Here is a 26,941-nt window from a genome sequence, read left to right as displayed (position 1 = left end):
GTGGAGGATGCTGTTTGGCCCCTCATGGTGGATGTTTTGGGGGTTTTTTTGGTTGGAGACTTAAAGAGCAGGAGGTGAAATTCAGCAGCAAAAAACTTCCTTCTTGCCTAGGAGACCAGCAAGAGAGAGTGGGAGGTCTCTGGATCACACATTGCTGACAGGAAAGATTTTTCTTATTGTCAAAAGCTGCCAGATGTACACAAAATGGAAGAGTATCACTAATATTTATCTGCAGGAAAAAGCTAAAAACAGGGAAAAAAAAAAACCCTGGTGGAACATCTAGAACATCGTCCTGTTCCAAAGAACAGATTGAAATCACCCAAAAGACTTGACAATTTATTCTGAGCTGAATGGGGATATAAATACTACTCTGGCATTAAATAGGGTTTAAATGACTGCAGAAATCGGTAAGACTACTGGAAAACTATAAACAGTAATTTGCTTGAGAATCAGTTGTTGTATGTGGATTACCTGTTAAATTCCTGAATTTAGAGAATTGCAGAGATATTGCAAGGTAGGATTTTTTTCTTGGAGCCTCAGAGCTTTTGGTCATCTTGAATAATAAAGTGGTTTCAACAAAAAAAAAAAAAAAAAAAACCCAAAAAAAAAAAAAAAAACCCCAAAAAAACCCCACCTATGATTCAGCAAAGGTTAGCACTAAATAAATCAAATTCATATTTTGTGTTTTCCACCCTCGTAATTCATGTGACAGGTTTGACTTGTTCAATGATCCATGTACAGATTTAAGAGTGTAGTGATTTACTTTCATAAAGGCATAATGACAAAAAGGCTACAGAACTGTCACTGGAGGAGGGTTTTAGCTGGTGCGGACGGTATAAAGAAACCAGAGGATGGTCCCATGGAGAGGAACAAAATTCAGGGGTGCGTTACCACAGAGGCACCTGTTGAGAAGAGAACAGAGAAAAAACTGCAGTTATGCAACAAAGTGATGGAGTGTGACATTCAGAGCTCTCTCTTTAGTCAGCAAATCCATACTGTGTTTTCTGTAAGTATCGAACTGCAGCAGGAGTTCATTGTACACCTGCTTGCTGCATACTAGCTGTCCTTGGAACTCTTGAACCTTCAGATCTACTGCTGCTGCCTCTTTTTTGAGGCACCTTCCTGCTCTCTGCATGGCTTCCTCCATGGTCTCTAGCTTCTCCTCCAGCTTCTGAATCTCCCACTCCTTATCTTGCAGAGCTTTGCTCCTCTCCATGGCCAGGTTCAGTAGTTGCTCTTTCTCTTCATGTGCCCTTTCCAGCTTGGCCTGCAGCTCACTGCCCTAGAGCCCTCTGCTGAGTCTCTGCCAGCTTGGCCCTTGCAGCAGCTTGTTGGTGCCTCTCCTGTAGGAGCTGCAGCTGCTTCTTCAGTGAAGCCACTTCCTGGGCATAGGCATCTGCTTGTTGGCTCTGAGCTTCCAGCAGCTCCTTCTCTCGCTCCTGGGCTCTGTGACTCTCATAAACATATTTCTCCTGCAAGGAGGATAACTGCTGTGAGAGCTTCCTGGCCTGGGCTGCCAGCCAGAGCACTTTAGCTTCCTTCTCCCTCACAGCCTGGCTGAAGAGTGCTTCCCTGTCCTGCCGTAGGCACTTGCTCTCCTCCCACAGCTGCATGTGCTGGTTTTTGTGTTCATTTTTGAACTGTATCATCTTTTCATGGTTTTTGAACTGATCCATGAAGCACCCCTCCAAATACTGAATACGCTGGGTCTGGGTTTTAATTTTCACAGCATCCTCTCCCCTCAGTCTCTCCAGCTCCATGTTGAGCTGCTCCAGGTCTCTGCAGTGTTTATGTGTGTCATCCACTTTCTTCTTCAGTATAGAGACAAGATGATGATACTGTTCTAGGTGTGAAAGCAGCAGCACCTCCTCACTCTGCTCCTTAGAGCTCTCACTGAGTTCCTCCAAGCTTTTTGTTAGATCTTCCACTTCTTTGCCTGTCTCTGGATCACCTGCGGAGTCAGTAATTCCTGCTCCTGTCTCATAAGCCATGGAACACCTGTCTCATGCAAAGACAAGATAAAATTTTATAGTGGCTGCTTCTGTTAGTGACATGGAGCACAATTAAACAGTGCCCAGTGGTTGTGTGGCCAACACTGCTGCCATAAGCTGGTGGTGTTTCTCTGGAAGTCCAGAGGAGCTGATGTGGGAGAACAGGACCTCCCAAAACCAATATCAGCCAGCAACCACACAGGCCTGCTGCCCTCCCCCTCCTCTGGTTCATAGTCAGGCCCACTGAGACTCAAGGATGCCAGACTCTGTGAGCAAAAGCAAAGAGTGTGGGCTTAGTATTTATGCAAGCCTATTCATTTGCTGATTACTAGCTTTGCTAATTATTCCTTCTCAAGGCACTGCTGTTGTAGCTACAAGAACCACTATTATATTTAGGTAAAAAGCTTGTAAGTGATAAAGCTGTAAATAATTCCTTACGCAATCCTTTTCCTCTGCCTTTATTTTCTCCTGCAGCTCTGTATTGTAACTGCAAATAAAACACGGAGGGTTACGTCAAACTTTTAATTGATTTACAAGATTTCTATGATAGTACATTGCTTGTTAAAAATAACTGAATAGCCTTATCCTGTGCTTAGAGATTTATGAATCAAGTACAAGATCTATACAATGTTAATAATTAGTGAATGCTCTGTGATACAAATCCTCTGTGCCTGGAGAAACAGTTCCTCAACTGAGTTTTCACACTGATGTGCTGGATTAATTTAGACGTGTAATTTTAAAAATCTGGTTCTTTATGTAAAAATAAGGAAAATATTTCTATTACATATGCCCCAAAATGATTATTGGCGCTGAATCATAGAGCATGTTACCCAGACATTTGAAAAATTAGCCTACAACTCATCTACAAGTTTTTCATTTGGATGCAGACCTGTAACAGCACATGGAAAATCAGGGTTTTTTTGTGAATTCCTGAGCTTTGACTAGAGGTAAAGATAGAATTTGGAAGGAGCCAGCTTAAAGTAAGGATGAAAGATAATGTACAACACTTGTGAAGCACAAAGAATTTCAGATCTGTGTAGTAGTGACTGCAGTACAGACACCAGCTCTGCCTCCACCATCCTGCATCTGGCACTGCTGTTGGTACCTTGGATCCTTTGCAAATAATGGAGGAGAGGGGGAAGGACTGAAAGGTTTAGGTCATATAGTGGAAATACAACAAAGAGCAGGATTTAAGAAGAGAAAACTATTTTCTCACCAGGTATTTTCTTCCTGCTGTCTGTTTATTGTCTCTCTTATTGTGAGACACTGTTTCCATAGAGGTAAGATGCTGAATCCAGTCACTCCAGAGCTCATGATGTCATCCAGGCTGCTTGGAGCCAGGCCAGCCCCACCAGGGTGGCTGAAAGAGCTGGCAGTGTTTCTTAGCAAACAAACATTGCTGACACTCTCAAAAGCACCAGATTTGGAAAAGGAAAGAGAATTTCCGCAAGCTTGAAGAACTCCTCATTCTCAGCTTACACCCTGCACATGCCAGAATCAGAATAGCAGGCTCTGACCTCAGAACACACTGAAGGTCCATGGAAAGTAAAGACAGACCTTGCCCTGACCAACTCGCAACTTTATTTAGCAGCTAATAAAAATCTAGCAGACAGGCTAGGGAAGGGAAAAATAAATGCTACTGGAAGAAAAAGTCAGTGCAGGTTTTGCTGAATCCTCTGGAAAGGGATACTAGGGAGAAAGAAGAGAGTGCTGTGGGTAACAGACATGAAGCACACAAGAGAAGGAGGGCACAGGATGTGTTTCAAAATGGGTGAAACCAAAGCAATGGGAGTTGCTGCACTAGCTCAGATTTGCAGCCTTACTTGCAGCGATGGGAGGTTTCTGAACACAGAGCACAAAAGGAGAGCTGTGACTTTGAAGCCTGGTTTATAGCAAGTGAAAACAGTGCAATTTAGAAGATATACACATGTGTATATATGCATATACACACATATGTGCTAAAATAAAAAAAAAAAAATCATGGGCTAAAAGAAAGATGAACTTGTAACATGAAGGAGAAGAGAGGAATGAACTGTTGTGTTTCTCCAGACAAGAATGAATATACATAAAGATATTTTAGGAGTGTGGCTGCTTTGATTCTTAATTCCAGTTCACCTCTATGACAAAGCATATCTATTAATTTATCAAACTGCCCATTAATGAGTAGCTAATTATGCACCTTTAAAATTTTGGTTATGGATGGCCAAAATCTTTCCCTTTGCCTTGAGAACAAAGTAAGTAGTTTCTTGAAACTTTTTGTCTTAATCAACTTCCCAACTCACATTTCTCTATCAACATATTATCATACTATTGAAGTTAGGGATTCTGTACACAATGAAAAGAAAGGTATTTAAAACTGGGGAGGAAGGTTTGTACTTAAGGGACAATTTTGGTTACTTGTCTCAGTTTCTTGGTTAACCTAGATGAGTACATAGTACCCCAATGTCATTAGTTAATCAAACTAGTTAATTACAAGTGCAATGTGTAAGTGAATCTTACATTCATGTTAAGGTTGCTTTTCAAAATTTGAGGTTTGGTCTATTAGTGAGGTGATAGGCAGAGTCTTTTGAGATACCAGAAAAATTCTGTGTCAGTCTCTAGGAGGGCTAAAAGAATAGCAAGACCCAGAATGTCTTCTACTTGATCAGAAGACAAAGAGATTGTCACTGTCACAAAAGAAACATTTTATTTTGATAGTGGTGAAGTTTAGGTATAAAAATTTTGTAGAGTATAGTAGACAGCACATGACCTACTATAGAAGACATGACACTTGTGGCCTACTATTAAGCCAATAGTGACTTCTGATTTTGAGTTAGTTGCTGGTTTTGAGGGTCCTGCAAATTTGGAGGCAAGACCCAGGCAAGTCCTGCAAATGTGGAGCCTTAAGACCCCATCTCTACAATAGAACCTAAAGCTGATTTGACTTCATAATGTATTTGATCTTCACAGGAGATAAAACCGCAACAGAAGCATTAATTCTGTGAAACTGTAGGTCATTTTCACAGCAACCTACATTTTCAGATGAAAGATTTATTCATATAGGGTACAAATACAAATAAATTAGGTGCCTCTTCTTTTTTAGAATCACCATCCTTTCTGGAGTGACTCTTCAAGAATGTAGAATCAAAGGAGCAGCTGTACCATTTTGGTCAAAAGACATTGTTCTGAAGTGTCATGTGCATGTGTTCCCTAGTCAGAAAGTGTTTTGTATATGTCTGGCAGAGTGGAAGCTGTAGCAGTTAACAATCTCATACAAAACACCTGAAGCAGGAAGACATCAAAGATTGGCAAACTGCTTTTGACATTTTTAAACTCCACAGACTGTCTGGCTGAGAGAGAAAGTGGGTTCCCTGGAAGACTGAAGAGCATCTTTCCTTTTTTTCCATTCATAGTGTATAATAAATAGCAAGCAGCACTTAAATTTCTATTATTAAATCAAGCAATTGTATTAGAGCTGTGAAGAGCTCACTTCTCCCCTCTTCTCTAACTGAAGTGAAAGATTGCACCAGCTTTTAGACTTAGCTGGAGTAAATAACTGCATTTATTTTCAAAAATGTTTTCTGTCTGCATTTTCTTATATTGCATGCTGAATGGCTAACATAAACCACTGGCATTTAATAAAAACTGAATTCTTATTTAGTTTAAGTAGGCTGCATTTATTAAAAAAAAAGAAAACAAAAGGAATATATATTGTATTTTATGTATTTATCTACTAGTAGCATGCATTTCTACAAGATAAAAACTCCAGTCTTATTTCCTATGCCTCAAAACTAAGCAAAGCCCACCACAGGCCTCGCAGTGTCCCAATGGTGGCGCTGAAGCACAGGTAAGTTCACTTCTTGCAAAAAAAAAAAAAAAAAAACCCAGGCTAATGGATACAGGTACAAACAAGTGCACTTTGGAGAATAAATACCCAACATCCTTGTCATCACTAAAATCAGCACATTTAGATTCTTTTGAGTAGCACCGGAATAAAAAACATTTCACCTTCTCATCTTCAGCACTTAAGACTAAGTATTGTATGCTAGCAAGATGATCAACACATATATAAAGCAAACCTTTTATAAGCCTGATTTTTTACAGTACATTGGAACTAAGTCCTCTGCACCTTGTAGAATAGGACATCAACAGTACCACTCCATGCCACACTTCTTTCATCAGGGAAGTAACTTTCATGTCCTAGAAATGTACAATTACAACTAGAGGAACTTTCAAAAACCAAAATTCTTCATGCCCATATTCCATGCTGGTGAGATCTAACATGGCATAATGAGGATACAAATACATACCAATCAGCATTAACACTAATGTTGCTGTCTTATCAGTAAGACTTCATGAGCAATCCAAGCAATGTACAGAAACAGCTGACCTTGCTCTTGTATTTCTGCTGGTTATTTGGATCATTTAAGGGATCAGCAATGCTTCAGTTAGACAACACAATCATCCAGATATCACAGCTACCTCTAATACTGAGTTCTGTAAGCACCTTCTTTCTTGAAGTTGTTTTCAGTGAATAAGAAATTTAAAAAATCCCTACAATTTACATAATGATCTGCAAGCAGATGTTTCAAATACAAAGTGACATCTGACAGCACAAAACCAGAACAGTAACAGAGCAGAAACTGTCAAAAAAGCTACTACTGTGTTCCTCTTCCAAGTTCCACCCCCATGCTTTCAATTTAATTCTCAAGGTTTCTTTTTGACACTAACAAATAAAAATCCACCTTATTTTGTCAATTTTGCAACCATAAGCATCCTGAGAGGTAGTATATCTTCTATCCAGGTGTTTGGAGAGTTCATCATCTTCTCCCAAAGGGCAGTTTCATCTGAAGTAGAATCCATCCAATCTACTGTAGTTCCATAGCTTTTGCCTAGAAAAATGTCAGTTTTAAGAGAAAAATTACTTAATCTGCTGCAGAGTTAAGCACAGACAATCAAATTTGCCTGCTCTAAAATTGTTACACCTCCTCAGGTAGCTGACCTAGTGCTTTGGAGATCCAGTTCTACATTTTTTCTCTTGAGCAATTATGTCAAATACAATTAACAACAGTTTCATACAAATTTTGTCATCTTTGTCCAGATTTTTTCCATTTTATCTTTGGTCTTTTTGTCACAATCCAAAGGAAAAAGATGCCAATTGCCCATACATCTGAGAAGGTTTAATAATAAAACAGGGTACTGATTTTGTACTGAAATGCAACCTTGGGTACTCTAAAATTCAAATTAAGATTTATTATTCTAATTTGTAATTTAGGTTATTCTGGTGAGCCATGCAAGAAATTGATTTATGAAAAGTAGCTTGTACATTGCATTTCTTTAGAAGACTCCAAACACATCCTCCCCTCAGATCAGAGAGCAGAATGAAAGGGACAAATAGAATTGTATGCATTTCCTGTTGCTATATCTGCACATCTTATATTGCCCTTATGCTAAAAACTTGTTTGCATTTATAATTTTCCCAATTCAGTATCTTCCAATCTTATCCTGCATTCCTGATCCATCCTTTTATTTCCACCCACTGCTGTTTTTACACTATTTTTTTGCATGAGTAAGCTTGCAAGACATTATCAGATTTCAGGTGCAGGAATACCATAATCTTGTACTTTAAACAGTACCAGATACAATGTATGGCCAGACAAAGGTTTGTTTCTAATATTTCTCCTTGTCAGTCATCCTCACCCTCCTAACATGACTATTCTTTACATTTCAGGATCTGTTCTGAAGAATAGGTACATTACTGAATGAAACTGTCCAAGTGAAAAGAAGACTGAAAGAGAAGAGAAGAAATAGAAAAGGAAAAAAAAAAATAAAGGAAAGAGTACTCTGTAAATTAAATATTAATGTGGTGATTGTCCAGTACCTGTTCCAAGGCCTATCCGGAGGCCTCCCAGAAAGTGGTTCGCTAGTTTGTTGTGATCCCAGACTGTGAGTTCTATGCAGGCTTCTTTCAAATCTTCTGGTCTAAATCCATCATAGACCATGGTGTGGTTGAATACCGGGTTTGTAGTTTTTGTAACCGTCCTTGTTTTCTGGCGACTTTTTCTGCTGGTGTCTGGAAGAATGGTACTTCAGAGAGAAAAAGCACTGTCAGTTTGCACTGGCACAGCACAGCCTGCAATCTGTGCATACTGAAACATACTGAAAAGGGAAAAGCTTCTGATTAACAATGTTTTACATGTTAAAATATGACTGAAGATACAGTGCTTTACAGAGATGGAGTGAATGGTCATATTCTCAGCCCCTTACAGGAAATACTGGCAGCAGGCATCCACCCTTGTGCTTCAGAGAATGGAAAGACAAGTCTTTCCAAGGTGGGGAAGAGGCACAAGTGAGTTTATTTGCTGTGTTATCACTGATGCTGAAACATTTTGCTGCTGCCAGAGATTTCCCCAACCATCTTGCTATTCTTGTCTCTTCACATTTTTAGTCTGTATGTGGAAAGGAAGGGGGAAGAAATCCAACTATGTAGTCACACCATTACACTATTTCACGCTTCTGTCTCCTCCCAAAATTTGCTAAGCTAAACCATGTTTTGCACAACCACGCTTTGCTTAAATGTGAATAACAGCCAGAACAGTTTGACTAGTCCTTCCACCAAGTGACTGAGAGACAAAACCAAAGTGCAATAATGACACAGAAAGCCCTCCCAGTAAGTTTTACTTGGTGGTACATACTTAGCATCTGGAAGCTGTAAACTATGCACGACAATTTGCACTACAATAAAGAAAGCCATTCAGTGTTCTTCTAATATGAATGTAGAAAAAGAAGATACAATTAGACAGCACAATGGTAGCATTATTAGGCCACCATGTTTGATGACTTCAACCACAATTCTCACCATTTAATAAAAGAGTTGAGCCTATTGCCTCTCAGAAGAGGGAGGTTATGGCATTCCTTCACCCAGATGTGGACTTCGCCAGTAGATAGAGTCTTCTTTCCTGTAAAAATAAAACAAAACTTCTGCTTAAGCAGATGCCTTTTAAAGGTGTTTTGTCTGATGCAGCAGTTCTTGCCCATTTGCAGAGGTGATATTCAGCCTGGACTTGTTATCTCACAACTTAATTCAACATTGCTCTCTGTACTCTGAAAGTTGAAGTCTTCATCCCATCAAAGTACTGCAAGATCACATAATGTCTGCATTCCTACAATGACTTTTCTTCTGTTACAACTAAGCAAACACATGCCACTGGTCTTCTCTTCCCAAGAATCCTAGATAAACATATCAGCTTGTCATCAGTGTATGTGATGTTAGCATTTATTGTTGCTTGTACTTTCAAATAAGCTCTTTTATGCTCTTAATGTATTTGGTTCTTACTCACTGACTGTCTGTCTGGATTAAAGACCTGACCTGGCTTCACTCTCAGATTGGTCTACTATCTGTTGCCAGACAAGATTAAACCAAACTGATCAGACTGTTATAAATTTCTGCTTTCTAAATACTTGCTGCTACTTCCGACACCTAGTATTGCTTGAAATTCAGTGTATTGTCATTGCTTAGCACATCGCAGCATCTGCCTGGTGATTTATAATCTCTAAAATTGAGAAAACAGAATTTTGTTACACGTACATATTGTATTACAAATCTTGGATTATGACAATGAGGTAATTTCTTCATCAGTAACATTAAAAACAACAAAAGATCTCAAAATGGTCTTTGGGGTTCTTAACTGTATTCACAATCAGAGTGACTTAATCCTCTAGGAAGAAAACAGAAAACTTTTATGTTGAAAGAAGCTGTCTGAAGTGAATGACAAACAATAAACAATTTTTTTAAAATTAAAAAAAAAAAAACACCAGTGTTCTCAATGCTGGATCCAGAGACCACTGCAGAGTTAACCTATCGATGGAAGCACAGGGACAGCTCTACAGAGTACTCCCTCTCATGCGAATGTCCCTTTTGAGTGCAATGTGCCCAAAAGCTGAGGTTCCTCACACATCACACATACAGTATATTATATCTAATAATAGTTTGATTTTTTTTTTTAATTAAAAAAAAAAGGACAAAACTACCAAAGACTTGAGAACCCAAGCAAAGCAGCAATGCTTACCTCCAATTGGATGTGGGACATACTGGAGGGCTAGTTTCATCTCCCCTCTGTTTTCTAGATTAAGAGTTATTGCTGAAGTCTGAAATGAAAAAAAAAAATTAAACCAAACATCTGATATTAAAATGGTGCTGCACTTGCTCCATATGCTCAGAAGGTTTACTCTATATTTGGTTAACAAGTGCCTTCAGATTTCTGTTGCAGTAATATGACAATACTTTGAAATTCCTATTCCTTAGACTGTGAGAAAGCTTCTCCTACTGTAATAGCTAGCTAGACTACAAGACATCTCAGAACTGTGTTTCTGTTTACCAGTGTATAAGTATTTATGTTTATAATCAGCACAAAACCCACAGAACACACAAAACCAAGCCCAAATAATTACTTGGTTTTGCACTTACACAGCAGAAAATGCAAAACAGCCAACCTACCCTTGGCTTGAGAGGAAACCAGTTGATCTGCTTACTGGATGGATCATTCCACACCCAAGCTCCTAAATCCAACTCCACTTCACCAAGGAAGCTATTCCTACCAAAGGTATCATTGTGCCAGACAGAGATATTGAGACTTTGATTCTTTAGGAGCTCCTTCTCAATTTTATACTGCCAGGAAGAAGTAAGAAAAAAAATATTAAAACAAGCTCAATTTTTGCCAATGCTGCATTAGAAAGTGATATGGTTAGAAAAAAATTGTCTGGGTTTATACATCCATAAATGCCCACTTCTGCATTTCAGAAAGAAAAAAAAAATCACAGTAAAACCCCAACTATTTCATTTTTGTTTCTATCATCTTAAGCTCATACATGGCTCGTGTTTGTTTACAAGAAGTATAAAACCACCAGTGTTCTCAATGCTGGATCCAGAGACCACTGCAGAGTTAACCTATCGATGGAAGCACAGGGACAGCTCTACAGAGTAATCCCTCTCATGCAAATGTCCCTTTTGAGTGCAACGTGCCCAAAAGCTGAGGTTCCTCACACATCACACATATAGTATATTATATCTAATAATAGTTTGATAAATACCCGCAGTATTTCATTATAGACTGGATTAAAAGTTTTCTTTTTGATAGATGTCTTCCGTTTGCCCAGTCTGTATTTCTCTGGAAGCAGGTAGGTCTTTACATACCTAAAATTTAGACAAGGTTAGAAGAGTTAAAAAAAACATGAAAACCCCAAAAAATCCTCTCCAACTCCAACTTCATCTTCCAAAAGACAAATATTTTCTTACAAAGAAAAAGAAATCCACTTGAGTAGACATTACTTTATTCAGCTTGTATGTTTAAGAATTAGAATAGCAGTGGTGAAGTATAACATCATCACTTTCTCATAATATCCTTCTCCAGGAGAAAATCTGTTGAAATGTCTCCTCAGCACATAAAAATACAGAACATGTAACTGTAGGAGGCCCAAATATTATATTTATAGGTGCTAACCCTACTGAAAACAGATCAAAGTGGGATTTTAAGGTGGCATTTTAAAAGATAATTTAATATTCTTAAAAGCTTTAATGTCCTATGTTAATATATATACACACCAATTTATAAGGGCAGTTCAATATTCAATCAGAGAAAAAACAACCCAAAAAGCACATTATACCCTTTTCATCTATTTCTTGGGTGGTTCACTCCAGCAGGTTTGAGAGACTGGAAAACCCCAGCAGTTTTCATTTCCACATTAAAAGAAAAACTTCCATTACAAAAGAAATGCATTCTTTGTACTTACGGGTCTGAACGCTGTCGCTTAACATCTGCTACTGCCAGGTCTTTACATTGGCAAATAAAGATGTGGAGCTCATTCAGCTGTTCCACATAATCAATGGCAAACTGAATGTTCCCCTTCACATCCACGTTGCCAAAGTCTGCACTGTAGATGCTCATTAGGCTGCCACTCACCTGCAGAGTACAAGAGGAGAAATATTTTCCAGACATTGCATTTCACCAGATACTTCAGGATCAGGGTAGAAGCTGTGCTCAGGATTCAGACAGTAAAGAAATCAACTACATCTCATTAGATGTAACAATAAAATGTAGTGGACACTATTATACAAGCTTCTCAGCAAGCAGATTAATGAAAGAAAGATACTTGGAAATCAAAGGTGTTTGGCTAGGATTCTTACAAAAAATTTGAATGGGTTTACTGCATTAAGATAAAAGAAATTAAATTATAGGATGCTGTAGATATGAAGATCGCCTGTGCTCAGATCCTTGAAATATTACTTCTACATCTCCTCAGCTCATCTTCCTTGCAGCAAGCAGAGCCTAAGAGTTTAGGACAACAGACCTTCTTAAAATACTAACAAAAAGATTAATAGATAAAGTCAATACGGCTGAAATATGTACATAAATATGCAGCTAAATAAACCACTGAAAATCAAATGCTAAATACAGAGAAGAATAAAGATGTGTGTATATCTATATATATTTTATCTCAACATCCTTCCCCAAAATTCTGTTTTTCTTACTCAAAGTCCACATAAACCAATGACTTTTGGTTAGCTAGTTGACTCAACTACACACCTGATATATCAGTAATATTTCCCACTTTGACTTATCTTTCTCCCCTTTCTCCCTTTCTAAATGTTTGTTCTATACGAATTGTTCCTCATTTTCAGCTACAAATGTAAGCTCTAAGGGTAAAATCCTATCTTTGTTCAGAGTCCTCAACAAGCTCCAATATATTACTAGAAAAAAAATTGAAATCTATTTAATTTTACTTTACTTGCTTCAGGCAATTCCATGCAAGGAATTATGTTATGCTCATATAACAGAAGTGGAAAGAGGAAGACAGAGATGACAAGGGAAGAAAGATACGATGAATGTGAAAAGAGCCAAAACAGTATTGGAGAAATTAGCAAAAGCAAAGTGCCTTTAAAATAATGCTTTGGTTTACATACAGAGGATAAGGAGGCCATGCCAGAAGAGCTGCTAAGATTGGTTAGAGAGCTGGGACTCTTCTTGATTCTGCCAAAGGAATAACTGCTTTCTGATGCTGTATCTGTCTCTCTGTCATCACTCTACAAAAACATCACAGAAAGAAAGTCTGTGTACGTTCTTTATAGTCACAAGAAAAATTAAAAAACAACAACAACAACAAACAAATAGAATTTTAATGCAGGTTGAGACTCAGCAGAAGTCTGAATTTAAATTCCCTGGTACTGCAACATGAATAATATTTCTAGAATTAGGTCATATATTTAAAGTTGAAAGGGAGTTTTTCTGATGAACAGCCTACACTGATAATTTTTTTAAGCAGCGATGCAACTAGATTCAGGGGTTTGCTTGTCTGTTTTAAATCTCAAGTAGCAATGAAAAATTATAAAGTTAAATTTATTGGGACAATTAAACACAACTTCTCTGTGTCACTGTCTCATGCATAACCTATGCAATTAATAATGGTCAGGTCTTTTACCAGTCCTTTCTGCTATATAGTAAATGCTGTCAGTTCTGTGCCTCTCTCAAGGGCAGCTGGCCAGAAGGTAACATTCAGAGAACACCACTGGATACAGTGAATGGTTTTTGCAAAGTCTTTCTTGCAAGAGGGCAAGCAGGGCTTCTCTTTTCCAAGAGGGAATTGCAGCTTTTGTCTCCTTGGTCATTATCAGGTTATGTACTCACAACACCATTCTATCTCAATGCTATTTCTGCACTAAAGAATTGATCCCCTTCCCACATGTGCCTTCCTACACAAGCTGTTACAGACAACTTCATCTTCCTGTTGTATTCCACCCAGGAACAATTTACAAGGTCTCCCCGCTCCTTCAAACAGTTTTGAACTGATGTCACAGATTTTCTCATAATAGATACAAGATTAGTAAACAACAGTTTCCACACATATTAAGAAAATAGTTATTTATATAAATAAACATTTAGCATATAAAGACCTTTTCAAATTGCTTATAAAATCTGGTTATGTCTATTCTGTTAAGTAAAAGCAGGCCAGGACTTTTTCTCTGCTCAAAGGTGAATAATGTCCAGCCTACCTAGGGCAAAGCTTCTTGAGAGAAAATTTCTTTGGAGAGTGCTGTTTGGGACTGCACAAAATAAATCCAGAGAGTGAAGTAACACTTAAGCAGTGTGGATAATCAGTCCGGTTACACAGACTCTTTGAAAGACAGAAAAATCCTAAGTCCTCCTATGGGAAGGATATATGGCGATTAGACAAGGGGGAATTGGCTTCAAACTAACTGATGATAGGTTTAGATAAGATACTAGGAAGAAATTTTACACTGTAAGGGTGGTGAGGCACTGGCACAGGTTGCCCAGAGATGTTGTGGCTGTCCCCACCCCTGGAAGTGTTCAAGGCCAGGTTGGACGGGGCCCTGAGCAACCTGGTCTAGTGGAAGGTGTCTCTGCCCATGGCAGGGGGTTGGAACTGGATGGTCTTTAAAGGTCCCTTCCAAACCAAACCACTCTGTGATTCTTCTGATAGAGAATCACAGATGTCATAAGGCCCGACAGTTCAAATTGCTTATCACTTTCAAACTTCAATGTCATTTTAGGATATTTGATTATGGCTGCAGAGCTTATTCCAAGATTCACACCATGATGACGATAACAACAATTATCAAGCATAGCATGTTGTTGGGAGTTCTGAAATTTTACTTGCAGAGAGTTAATGGTCTGGTACCTGAACTATAACATTTCAGAGATGGAGCTTACCTCTTGCTGTAAGAATGATGGTACCGACTTGCTCAGTCCTTTGAGTTTTTCAGGGTTGGAAAATGGTTTATCAGGCTGTGAAGTCACTGTGGAAACTGAAAAGCAGTAATTCAAAAGGCTTCAAAAACATGTTTGTACATCTGAACAGTGAGATTCCAGAACAGGACACAGTTAGAAGCAAACCACTTTGGATGAAATACATGCACATGCACAACCAGCTTGGATGCAAGGTTGTTTTTTTTTTTTTTCCCCCATAGGACTCAGAGAAGCTATAATTAGGAAGACTAACCTACTTTGGCATTGTCTACAACAGTGACCAACAAACATGGACAGGACCAGAAATGTTGCTTGATATGAGGTAGCCTGGGTGCTACAAGCAAATTCTGATCAAAAGTGATGAAGAAAACATTGCAGATTACCTTCTAGATTTTCTTCCTAGAACAAGAATAAGCACAGTTGTGCACTAATATCATCACTGACATTAGAATTATCATAATATTCTTAAGAAGAATATTCTTATTAATAAGAAGCCAAACTTTGTTCTATTTACTCAATCTATTTAACTGCAATAGGCAAATTTGTGTAAATCAAACAAATTCTAGACCTGACCAAGGAAGTTGCCAATATTCCTACTTAATTATAAGATGCATATCTTATTAATGATGCACTTTTTTGCAATCTGTCTCTTCCATACTTGCAGACCTCTACTGCAGCTCATTTCTGTGCTCTTTCACCGTACAAAACCTAATTGCACAAGCTAGGCTTGCAAAAAATCCAGTCTGTAGTAAACTCATGATCCTCAGAATTTTTCATGCTCTAGCCCCACTTATATTTAATAATACACAAAGATGAACTGGATATACATTGTGAGATGCGTCAATATCATGTGACAGAAAATGATATGGCGACAAACAGCCACCTACAGGAGCACATATTTACTGCATAAAATGAAACACTGCACACAGTGGGATTGTTTGCAAGGCGAGCGAAACTTTTGATGTCAAAACTCAACCAGTGCTCAACAGATCAGTTATTGTCAATATGCAATTAGATGGAGTACTTAGAGCAAGTATCTAGCCCAGATGTGTAACTTGTTAAATGAAAAAGTATTGTTAATGTATTAGTTCAGCTGTCAGAGGAAAAGTCTCTCCAGTATCTGCTGGAAGAATCCTATTACTCACTTTCTGCTGCATTTTCAGTCCTCTCTTGATGCTGATCAGGTTTCAGACCAGCTCAGTGCAGTATTAATGGTCATTCAGCAGCAAAGCTTTGCAACATTATAAATAGCACCAATATACTTTATATGTGGGATTTTTCTGGTTTTGGTCGTTTTGGGTTTTTTTACTTCCCCAGACCACATTAACATTGTTTTGTTTTGTTTTGTTTTTTTTCTTCCAATAGTTAGTAGTGATTTAGGTATTAGGCCTGTATGGGCATTAGGTCTGTTTGATTTTGGTGCATCATGGAGCCTTTCTGTTTATGCAAACATAAATTCAGAACTAGGGACATGGCTCAGTGTGAATTTGCCCATGCTGGGTTAACAGTTGGATTTCATGATCCTAAAGGTTTTCGCCAACCTAAACAATTCTATAACTCTGTTTCTGTGTTCTGCATTGCTGTTCTCCTTTGAGGAGCTGGATCATGGCAAAATATGAGTGTAATACAAGTGTACAAGCTAAAAAATCAGTCCTTTTGCTGTTCCAAAAGAACAGTCCTTTCAAGAGAACTTGCCTTATTCTGCCTGTACAGCCATCAATTTGGCTCTGTGTCATTTTTTCATAACTTCAGTCTTAACAAATAAAACTCAAATTCCCCCTGCTCTTTTCAGGTTAGTCTCTACACATTCACACTGAATGCCAAACAGGCTTTCAGTAGGGGTGTCCACTTGAAAGCAGAGTGCAGGATGGTGCTTAAGTCCGTCCTGTTACTTTATTGGGTGTTGTAGGTATTCTAATATGCTTTGATTATCCTATTGCTACTAGGGGCCACTGGCATCCACAATGCTTTAAAGCATCTAAACCATTAAATAAAAAGTACACCTGCACACAACAGTTCTTTTAAAACTGTAGTGCTCCAATACAGTAAATAAAGAATTATGTGCTATATACCACTATATTCACTACTATTTGATGGTTTTTCAATTCTGTTTATTTTGGCATGTTCTTGGAGCAGGTTTGCTTTTTATTTTTCTTAGATTTGGAATTTCTAAAGGTATCTAGAAAAATTTAACTGTAAGGCATCTGTAATGCACTAATGGACTGATGATATCAGCAGTAGCTGATCTGGAAGTTCATCTATTGCTTAGAATAATGCTACTTTATAGGAATAAGGCAGGGATATTAAGAGAGGTTCCTTTCCAACTGAGGTATTCTGAAGGGTGTCTTGTACTAGCAAAATTCATCTTGGACTTTACAATGTAACAGATAAACAGATAAATTTAATATTTACTGAGGCAAATTTCTTTCAACTGAGCTTGTGTTCAAAGCTCTCTATGATTTCAGTAACTCATAGGCTGAACTGAATGACTGAAGGCCAAAAGAATACACTGATAAGTGGCACAGTTTCTACAGATACAGGAGGACATAAATAGATTCCTTAAGAATAAACACCACAATAGAATTCTACAAAAGCTTTCCAGCCATGGTGAGGTTAACCAAATCTAAAAACACAAAACAAATCTTGGTTAAAAAAAAAGAAAAACCAAAAAAAACCACCTTCACTAGCAAACAGAGGCCATTAAAAAAGCAACAAAATTCCATGCAGACAAATTATATTTACCATCTTCAGCACTAAGAACTAATTCTTCCTTTGGTTTATTTATTTTTTCTTTATCTGTTCAGGAAAAATAACACAGTTAGAAATTTTGTTATTCAGTATAAAATGGATGGCAGTGATAATCACAAAATTAAGAATAATGAGGACCAAAACCACAGACAAACCAGCAGAGCCATGGGAAGGGTTAAATTCAAGAGGCTTTTACTTGACATTCTACCTCAAAGCCTACATCCAAGCAGGGGTCTCATGGTGACATAGTTTCTATCGGCATGTTGTTGCAACAATGTTAGTGCACACCTAAAACCTAGAAACTAGTTAGAAGCAAGCAGTAGCATAAGTAGTATTAGAAAAACAACTTGCCAAAATCTTTCAAAAATCTACATCTCCATGCCTCAGTTCACAAATGTAAGTTCAGTCTGTGTCTTCCCCATTAGACATGAGATAAGCATGGAAACACTCAGGGGCAGGGTCAAATGAGACAGGAGTAATAATTAAAAAAAAAAAAAAAACAAAAAAAACAACAAACCAAGGAATCCAAGGAGGCTATTGAGGGATGGTGGGAATTCATTTTACGTATAATATTATCTCACTGTATTCTCTTAAAGTGAGCTTGATATATTTACTGCTAGAATACACAGGTGAACCATTACTAAACTGAGTTTTTCATGCTTTCATTGTCTACTTATTCGACCCAAGCCAGCAACCAGGAGGGCAATGACAGTAGCTGCTCATTACTGGTTTGGGTAACTGCCAATACTTTCACAACTGAAAAACTATCCAGGAAACAGTTAATCACTGATCAACACAGTGCACTCCTGGAAGATGTCTGCTTCACAGACCAGTCTTGTTCCAAAATTAACACCAAGGACTGAAAATTAAACCGTATAAGAATCTGGTTCCAAAGTACAACCTCCATACAGCTTATTGAGAAACAAAAACAAAGCCACAACTTGGCAGAGCTGTATGGCAGACCAGCATGAACACATTTAAGCCAAACTGGGGGTCATGGGAGACACACACAAGCTTTGTGCTCACTTGAGGTGGCTGAAGGAATGTCCTCTAGACTTTTGGAAGGCTTTTTCCTATCTGCACTCCTTTTCAAAGCCATCAAAACAGGGTTTAATTCTTCTTCAGAACCTGTTATGAGACAAAACACATGAACACTGCACACACAGGCAGGCCACTTTAAGCAAGTCAATGAAGAACCAACCACAGGTTTCTCATGAGAATCTATTTTGACAGTTAGCAAAGACAGTGAACATTGAATGAAAATACAAGATAAATCCAAAATAAAATAAACATCTAATTTTAAGTGTCCATTTGTTCTCTCTAAATACCCCCAGTCATCAGCAGAGACAGACAAGTCTGACAAGTAATTTGACAGACAAGTGATTTGCCCAGTGTAGGTCTATCTTTACTGACTAACAACAGCATTTGGGGCAATTATTGCACTCCATTGGTTATAGGATATTATATCCTATATGATAGAGGATGTCCGTCAATAGAGGATAAACTCAGATTGTAGCCATTTTGTAACCATCTTCTCAATAATAAGCACAAAATAAAATTTTAGTTTTTTCCCTTTGTGCAAATTTTTCTGTTATAGTCTTTCCACAGTGAACGTAATTTTGTTTCAATGCTTGAATAACCAAAAAACCTCAACAAAAACAAAACCAAAGAAAACCCACTGACCAAAACCACAAAAAAAAAAAAAAAAAATAGAACACCTATTCCCCACACACACCCAAAAAAACCCAATAAACAAACAAACAAACCAACCCCCACAAAAAACATTTGGAATCCTGAAGTTATGCAATTGTCTCTAAAAGTAGAATCAAGACAGACCTAGCTCCTTCAGAAATCTTTCAGACTTTCTTTCCTCCCTATCTCACTTTGCTCCCCCTCCACCAACCAATCACAGTGTTGTTGCCTGTAATTATGGGTGAAACCTAATTACATTTGATATTTCCTCACTTTTTCCTCACTTATCTTGAATTTTCACTGACTCTCTTTGGAAACCCACTTTCCAAATAGGCTCAGATGTAAGTTGGCAGGCCCTGTGAACTTCATATATTTCTCAGATTCTCCAGGAGAAGAAAATATTCCTAGTTTCTCAGTAAGAGACTAAAAAGGTCAAATTATCTCCTCTACCTTAAGGTCTTTGATGACTATCATACACTATATATTGACTAGAACTGCCATTCAACCAAATAATGTGAATCCTAGTTAAAGGACCTCTTCATTGATATAGCCATTTTTTAGTGCAACAGGCAGCAATGCTAAATGATATAGCATAGATTATTGGTATTATCCTTATATCCAGATATTCCACTGATAAGCATTTATCTTCGGAGACTAGCCAGTCAAACTAAAGAATGAACCCATTGAGCCACTGATATTTTTTTCCTCTTTTAATCCAGTATATTTGAAGGGATTACTAGATTGAGTGTTACAAAGTTATTAATTTGAAGGCAATGTCACATGGGATAAGAAAAGTATAAATCACAGACTATATTGATTCATGCTGCTAAACTATCCTTATCAAAGAAGGCTTATCCAAATGTCTGTTAAACTTTTTCCAATCAAACAACTTAATTAGCTCTTCCCACCCCTCTCAAACAAATATCCAAATTTCTCAATTAAGAAAGTACCAAACAGACTTTTCATTAACATATTTCAAGCTGGATACAAAAAAAAAAAAAAAAAAAAAAAAATACTGTAGCCATGTTTAACTCAGCACCGTGAATTTTAAAAATCAGATAGCTCACAAGTTGAATTTCCTGTTCCAGAGTGGGAATCAGAGTTTTCATCTGAAAACTTGGATCCCAAATTTAAGTTGTTGCCTTCCTCTTCATTGTTATTCTCATGCTGAGACATTAGGCAGAACTGAGCTTCTTCTGGCGGGGGGGAGTTGCTCTCATCTTTAAGTGGTGTACTTGTTCTTCTGAAATTCACAAGTGCTTGAAATTCTGAATTCTGTTCAGAAGCCTCCAAGAATGTGCTTTCATCCATCCCTTTTGCATTTATCTCAAATGGTTTAACTGCAACCATACTGGTCTTGCCTTCCAAGGGATGAAGATCAACTGGAACCATGCTTCTTTCTCCTATTTTATTAATAGTTCCATCTCTTTTAAGACCAGAAGCTTCAATTTCACTTACTGCAAGATCATTAACTGAGGCTTTAACATGTTTTTCTGGAGCTCCCTCTTTGAGAACTATCTTAATTTGTGTATCATAGCTACTTAGGGTATTGTATGGCTGTGACCTTGTCATGAATAGAGTCTCTTTTTCTGAGGGAAATGTATGACCCTCAAATTCTTCTTGCTGATATAAATCTTTGGAGATTGGGCATGAAACTGCAGATGCTTCTTGAAGAAGTTTTTCTAAAGAGCGACTGAATTCACCAAATTTTGTGATATTTGAAACAGAAGTTTTTTCTATTGTTTCTTGTATTTCTTGAGGGTGATCTCTGTCCCGTTGATGTGGAAAATGTATACTTACACTAGTCTGTATTTTATTATTCATTTTCTTATCCATATTTTCCAGCACAGAAGCTGGTGTTTCAGAGACCTCTTTGGGCGGATTCTGAAAATTAACATCAGACCCTCTATATTCAGTGTTGGACAGTGCAGATCTTTCTGTGGTCTCACCAACTCCCTGCAGCAGCTCTCCGTCATGCTCATAGGCTGTGCTCATAGCTTTCACCTCAGCAGTCCCCTGTACTGTGCTGTCAGCACATTTCGGCTTAGGAGAGGGTGTTTCAGAGGCCTCCTTCAGCATCCTCTCTAAAGCAGAACTCAAGCCACTGGCCTTGGATGAGGCAACAGACTTTTCTATATTTTCACTGATTTCCTGAGGTACCTCTCCACCATGCTTACAGGTTGTGCTTTTAGCTTCTACCTCCAGAAATCTCTGTATTGTGATGTCAGCATATTTTGGTTTAGGAGGGGATGTTTCAGAGGCCTCCTTCAGCAGCTTCTCTAAAGCAGAATTCAAGCCACTGTCTGAAGATGGGGCAACAGACTTTTCTATTATTTCATGGATTTCCTGCGGCAGCTCCCCATCACACTCATAAGTTGTGCTTTTAACTTGAACCTCAGCAGTCCTTCGTACTGTGCTGTCAGCACATTTGGGTTTAGGAGGGGATGTTTCAGGGTCCTCCTTCAGCAGCCTCTCTAAAGCAGAACTCAAGCCATTGACCTTGGATGGGGCAACAGATCTTTCTGTGGTCTCACTGATTTCCTGCAGCATCTCTTCACCATGCTCATAAGTCATGCCTTTATCTTGCACCTCAGCAGCTCTCTGTGCTGTGCTGTCAGCACATTTGGGTTTAGGAGGGGATGTTTCAGAGGCCTCCTTCAGCAGCCTTTCTAAAGCAGAACTCAAGCCACTGGCCTTGGATGGTGCAACAGACTTTTCTACAGTCTCATTGATTTCCTGTGGCACTTCTCCACCATGTTCATACATTGTCCTTTTAACTTGCTCCTCAGCAATCCCCCATGGCGTGCTGTCAGCACGTTTGGGTTTAGGAGGTGGTGTTTCAGAAGCCTCCTTCAGCAATTTCTCTAGAGCAGAACTCAAACCATTCACCTTGGATCCAGCTACAGACTTCTCTATGGGTTCATGGACCTCTTCAGGCTGACCAGTAGCTTCTTGGTGTGCTGATTGTACACTGCAGGTAGTTTGTGATATACTATTTGAGTTATCATATGTTTTTATCCCCACCCTTATGTATTCAGAAGGTTGAGATACAAGGGTTTCTTTGAGAAGGTTCTCCAAACCAGCTTGAGGCCTCTGAGAGCCCTCAAGAGTATCATCCTTGTCTGCTGCCTGATATTGTAGATACAAAGGTTCAAATTCCCTAAACAGTTCTCTGAGACTTTTTCTGTTCTCATGCTTATCTGTTGATGACACATTCACTTGTCCTGTACTTTTGCCTATTTCTTCTCCTTGATCAACAGGAGAAATATCATGACTGTTGTCCCCTGTTCGCTCAAAGACCTTGCATTGATTTGACTGAAAATGTGTCCCTTTTAAAGTGTTTTCTTTTAGGTTTAAGCTACATAACATCTCAGAGGCTTCATTTTCTAGCTTCTTTAGACATGATTTAAATATATCATGCTCACCTTTAGGTAGAACAACTTTATCCACAGTCTCTGCAACTTCCTCTTTATCCAAAGGAGTAGTCTTGTTTTCCCCTTTTTCTATAGGTAAATATAGTTTATCACCTACTACAGTCTCCTTTAAAGTATCTTTATCACCAGGAGACTGGAGCTGCAAGGATACATTATAATCTTTTGATGAAAGAATGCTTTTTTCTGTACATTCTCTAACTTCTTGCTCTGGAAGATCCATCTTTTCCTGGGATTTTGAGATAACTGGTTGTCTGTCCAACTGGAGACAACCTGTATTTTTGGTGTGTGTCACATTCAGACCTTTTAGGATAGGAGACCCTAGAGACTTTTTGCATACCTCAGAATCTAGTTTCTGTGGTTCTTCTCTCTCAGATGTTTGGGTTTGTTGTTGAATTAACCCTTGCTTGCTCACATTATCTCTGCCTTTTTTATCTTCCTTTGATTTTCTTTCATAGGTTATTGATCTAGTATTATTTGGCAAAGAATCATCTTCCCTGTCAATGCTACTCTGGAATTTAACTCCAGTATCCCAGAAGTTTCTCAGACTCTGGAAGTGTGAAGGATCTAAAATTTGATTCTTGGACTTTTCATTCATCTTTTCTGTTAAAGACAAAACCTGGAAGCTGGGCTTCTCTTGGGAAAAAGCAGCAACTTTCCCTTTAAGAGTTTCCTTCTCATCTTTGTCTTTGCTTTTTGAGGAAGCTGAAGTGACACCAGCTCTGGGATACAAGTTACTGGATTTTGGGAGTTCATCAGATTGAAGTGTCCCTTCTGGCTTTTCAAATGCATGGGCTGGTCCTGATTCCAAAGAATGGTAACTTTTGTTTCTTGAAGCGTGGCTTGCACAACTTAGTTCAGGACTTCTTAATGTATTCTTGCTCTGATCATGCAATGCCTTAGGTAGATACACTGCAGATCGTTTTAGTTGGTCACTTTCTCCAAGACGTGTAAATGCACGGCCACCTGATGCATCAGCATTGATACTAACTTCTTTCTCTCCATGACTGGGGGCAGTTTTATCCCTTTCCCAGAATGCTCTGATCTCCCTTATTCTTCTTTTTTCTTGTATTGCCTTCTCCGATTCACATTTCTGAGCTGGTTGCTTGTGCCCTTGATGTTCCAAGAGACTTGATTTTTTATTTTGTTGTTTGATTTCTTGACCATGTTCTTTTTCTTTAACTCTTGTACAATCAAATTCTGTTAGCAATTTATCATTTTGCTTCTCATTTGCTTCCCCTGTCTTAGGCTTCACCCTCTCCTTTATCAGCTGTATGTTTTCTGAAGTAAAGGATGTAGATGAAATTCTGCTCTGTTGTTTAATCTTTCCAAATAGTCTCTCTTCTCTATCTTCTGTTTTTCCATGCATGCCAGGCCCACTATGCTCAGTAGGAAGAACTGCTGTTCTGATTGACACGTTGTCCACTTCTTCTCTGGGCTCCCTGCCTTGGGACTTTGTTGATACAACTTCCTCATCTTCAGTACTAGAACTTCTTTTAAACCAGTCTAAAACTTTTGACACAGATTTATCATCCACTTTCATAAGTTCATCAGCATGCTTGCCAGGCTTGAAAATGGTTTTAGCATCTCTCTCCTCAACAAGATCAGTCTTACCTTGTTGAAGACTTGTAGAATCAGTATTGAACACCTCACATGCTTCTGTTTCAGCAGAAAGTTGATGTCCATCTACAATGTAAACAAACTTATCAGAGTTATGAATCAGATACATGACTAAAAATGTTTGGTCTACCTAGAATTTTTCTCAATTTTTTAAACCATTAGTGGAGAAAAGAGTTCTTGTCCTCATGACTTTGGAAAGAACCATACCATGGGCAATAGAGTGAAGAAAATTCCTGCTCTGAGACATCCTACTGGAATCATTGCTTTTCAGGGCATAAGCCAAGAAGATGAGTTAAACTCATTCTTGATGGAAATGCCTTCACTGAAGGGAGGCTGGGTGTGACACACACACAGAGGATGACAATCCAGCATATTTGTGCTTAGTCCCATAAGCAAATCCCTAAGTCACATCTGAATTATTCCCAAGGACAACTGACAGCACTATACTAAAATACCATCTACAACAGAGGTGGCTGTACTGGCTCTGATAAGATGACCAATAGGAGATCATAAAAGTATATAAAAATATTGATTATTTAATTCTGCATAGCAATTCCTGCAGTAGCACATTCCTACTACTCCTGTTTCCCAGTTGTTAATTCTTAGCTACAAGTGATCCACATCAATAAATATGTGTTATATCCTATCTCATTCGATTCTTCACTTCTATTAGACTCTTACCAGTAAAGTTTTTGTGTGACTCTAATTCATGGCTCAAGATTTGGCTGGGTTTTTTTTCATGTGTCTCATCAACGCTCCGTTCATTATTGCTGTTTGACAGGATATTGCTGGAGGTCTTCTGTGAAGTTTCAAGTTTCTTGGGAGTAGCTGTATTTGTCTGGAAGCTTTCACTAACTGGGAAGACTGATCTGTTACTGTCACAAGGGCTGAATGCAGATGTGTCTTCTTGTAAGCCATCTACTGTTTTCATTTTTAAAGTTGATGAATAGGTTCCCAAAGGTTTTGCAGCAGGAATTTGCTTATCCCCATATGAATCTGACTGAACAGCATAATTTCCACTATTCTTTTTTTTGTCAGGTCTTAAGATATCATGCTCTCCTTTTTCTTTACCATGGTGTAGCTGTGGGCTTTGCAGAGGTTTTCCTTTACCTGAGCTAGATGAAAACCTCACTTGTTTCAGTTTTTCCAGTGAATTTTGTGCGGAGTTTTCTGCTTCTTCCGTAAGAGAATTCTTCTCACCTTCTCCTTCAAAAATAGTTGCAGTAGCAAGACCATTCTTTTTCTGAACATCTAACATCTGACTGACCCGAACTTCTGAGTCAGTGGAACTTGAGCTTGAGCTGCGCTTCAGAATGCCCCTGGGTGGGGTACCAATGCCATTAATCCTCTCAGTCTGCTTGGCTGGTTTGGGAGCAAGGTCTTCTCTTTGTGATACAGAATCTGCTGCTTTGTGAATTAGTTTCCTAGCTTTTGGGACAGGACGCTTAACTGGTTCCTCCTGTGATTCATCAGTAAGTCCTACAGAAGGCTTCTCAGGTTTATCTGTTTCATCATTTTGTAAGTTTGATTTAGGTGGGCTGTCTTCTGAGAGTGACCAAGTTTCTGTAAGACATAGAAGAGCTCATGAGTTTATGTGACATTTGCCAGTATAAACAGAAAGATATGACTGCAGATCTAAAATGCAGTGATTATACTGGTTTATTAAAAACAACTGCAGCAAAAACAAAGTCAGTAATTTTACATAGGTGTTGATTTCATTTTTATGTAATAGAATTTTTTTGCAAATTAAAAGCTTGCAGTTATTTCTTATTTTAGAAACATTAACTATTTGATGATATCAAATAGAGCACACCAAGTTTTTTATCAGCATTATTCCTGCAAGGGACAAAGTTTGCAGGGAAGGGCAGCTTTTGAATACACATACACCTCTTCAGTGTCAGAATGTAAACAGCAACCTACAAAAATGGAAAGTGGCTATTTCCACAGTCATATGGAACAAGGCAAATGCAGAAATAATCTCCTGGCAGGGAGATGAAGGGTTTTCTATTCCTACTATGCAAATCTTTTCTTTTTCTGTTAGCATGTTTCACAACAGAGACAGGAGAGTAATAGCCACGCGTGATTCTAAATTACAACTTCAAATGCCTGTATTGTGATATATAATCACTCATCAACTTGCTTGCACAAAATACTGCTGGAAAGGGAGGATAATAAACAGGACTAAGGAAACAAAGGAGAAAAGTACGAACCAAAGAGAGGTAGGCTGCTTCTGTCAAGCTAATTAGCAGCAACGATTGGAAGGTCATAAAGACAGCTATGCCAAATTCAAGGAAATTTCACTGTCTTCTTGTCAATTCAGGACAAGCAGCCCTCCCAGATGGAGTGCTTAGTACTGACTAAAACTATGCATAAAAGGAAGGAAACAAAAGCCATTTACTCATGTCTATAGCCATTTCCTGAGTATATCCACATGCTTTAGATGAGGTTTGAAATACGCTAGTTGAGAATTTCCAATAGTTAAAGACAAAATAGGTTTTGATCTCTTACAGAAAGAAGTAATTAAAGCAAAAATAATTTCCATATAAACCTACAGGAAATTTACAGTCATCTGCTAAACAAATACATTTACCCTTCTTTGATAGCTGAGGTACAATGACTGGTCTGTCTTCTGACTCCACACTGTTCAAATTATCATCTGATACAATGGAATTAAATGGATTTCTCCTTTGCTGAAAAAGGAATAAACATTACTATTGCA

General features: G+C 38.3%; 2 protein-coding genes across 5 annotated transcripts in view; both read right to left on the bottom strand.

The window, feature by feature from the left end:
- Positions 1-742: 742 nt before the first annotated feature.
- Positions 743-6,745, bottom strand: CCDC89 (coiled-coil domain containing 89). Its single transcript, XM_053970293.1, is given in 4 exon segments — positions 743-1,282; positions 1,284-1,998; positions 2,430-2,478; positions 6,716-6,745. Coding segments are annotated over 2 exon segments (1,056 nt in total). The 5' UTR covers positions 1,992-1,998; positions 2,430-2,478; positions 6,716-6,745; the 3' UTR covers positions 743-934.
- The window catches only part of SYTL2 (synaptotagmin like 2), a 53,582-nt gene continuing 32,475 nt past the window's right edge, over positions 5,835-26,941 (bottom strand). For 2 of the 4 annotated variants that reach the window (XM_053970288.1, XM_053970290.1), the window contains exons 6-19: positions 26,813-26,912; positions 24,904-25,785; positions 22,597-24,288; positions 18,506-18,607; positions 17,474-17,527; positions 14,696-14,790; positions 12,931-13,050; positions 11,760-11,929; positions 11,061-11,163; positions 10,468-10,638; positions 10,040-10,118; positions 8,830-8,929; positions 7,852-8,057; positions 5,835-6,862 (exon numbers count right to left, since the gene is read on the bottom strand). In XM_053970288.1, the coding sequence (XP_053826263.1) occupies positions 6,717-6,862; positions 7,852-8,057; positions 8,830-8,929; positions 10,040-10,118; positions 10,468-10,638; positions 11,061-11,163; positions 11,760-11,929; positions 12,931-13,050; positions 14,696-14,790; positions 17,474-17,527; positions 18,506-18,607; positions 22,597-24,288; positions 24,904-25,785; positions 26,813-26,912 (4,020 nt within the window). In that variant the 3' untranslated portion in view covers positions 5,835-6,716. Of the gene's footprint in view, positions 6,863-7,851; positions 8,058-8,829; positions 8,930-10,039; positions 10,119-10,467; positions 10,639-11,060; positions 11,164-11,759; positions 11,930-12,930; positions 13,051-14,695; positions 14,791-17,473; positions 17,528-18,505; positions 18,608-20,238; positions 20,937-22,596; positions 24,289-24,903; positions 25,786-26,812; positions 26,913-26,941 lie in introns of those variants that run through there. The other 2 variants (XM_053970291.1, XM_053970292.1) reach the window with 2 other exon arrangements.

The sequence above is a fragment of the Vidua macroura genome, chromosome 2 (assembly GCF_024509145.1).
Source record: "Vidua macroura isolate BioBank_ID:100142 chromosome 2, ASM2450914v1, whole genome shotgun sequence".
Lineage (NCBI taxonomy): Eukaryota > Metazoa > Chordata > Aves > Passeriformes > Viduidae > Vidua > Vidua macroura.
The sequence above is the reverse complement of the archived record's forward strand: the minus strand, read 5'-3'. Positions and strand labels throughout refer to the sequence as shown.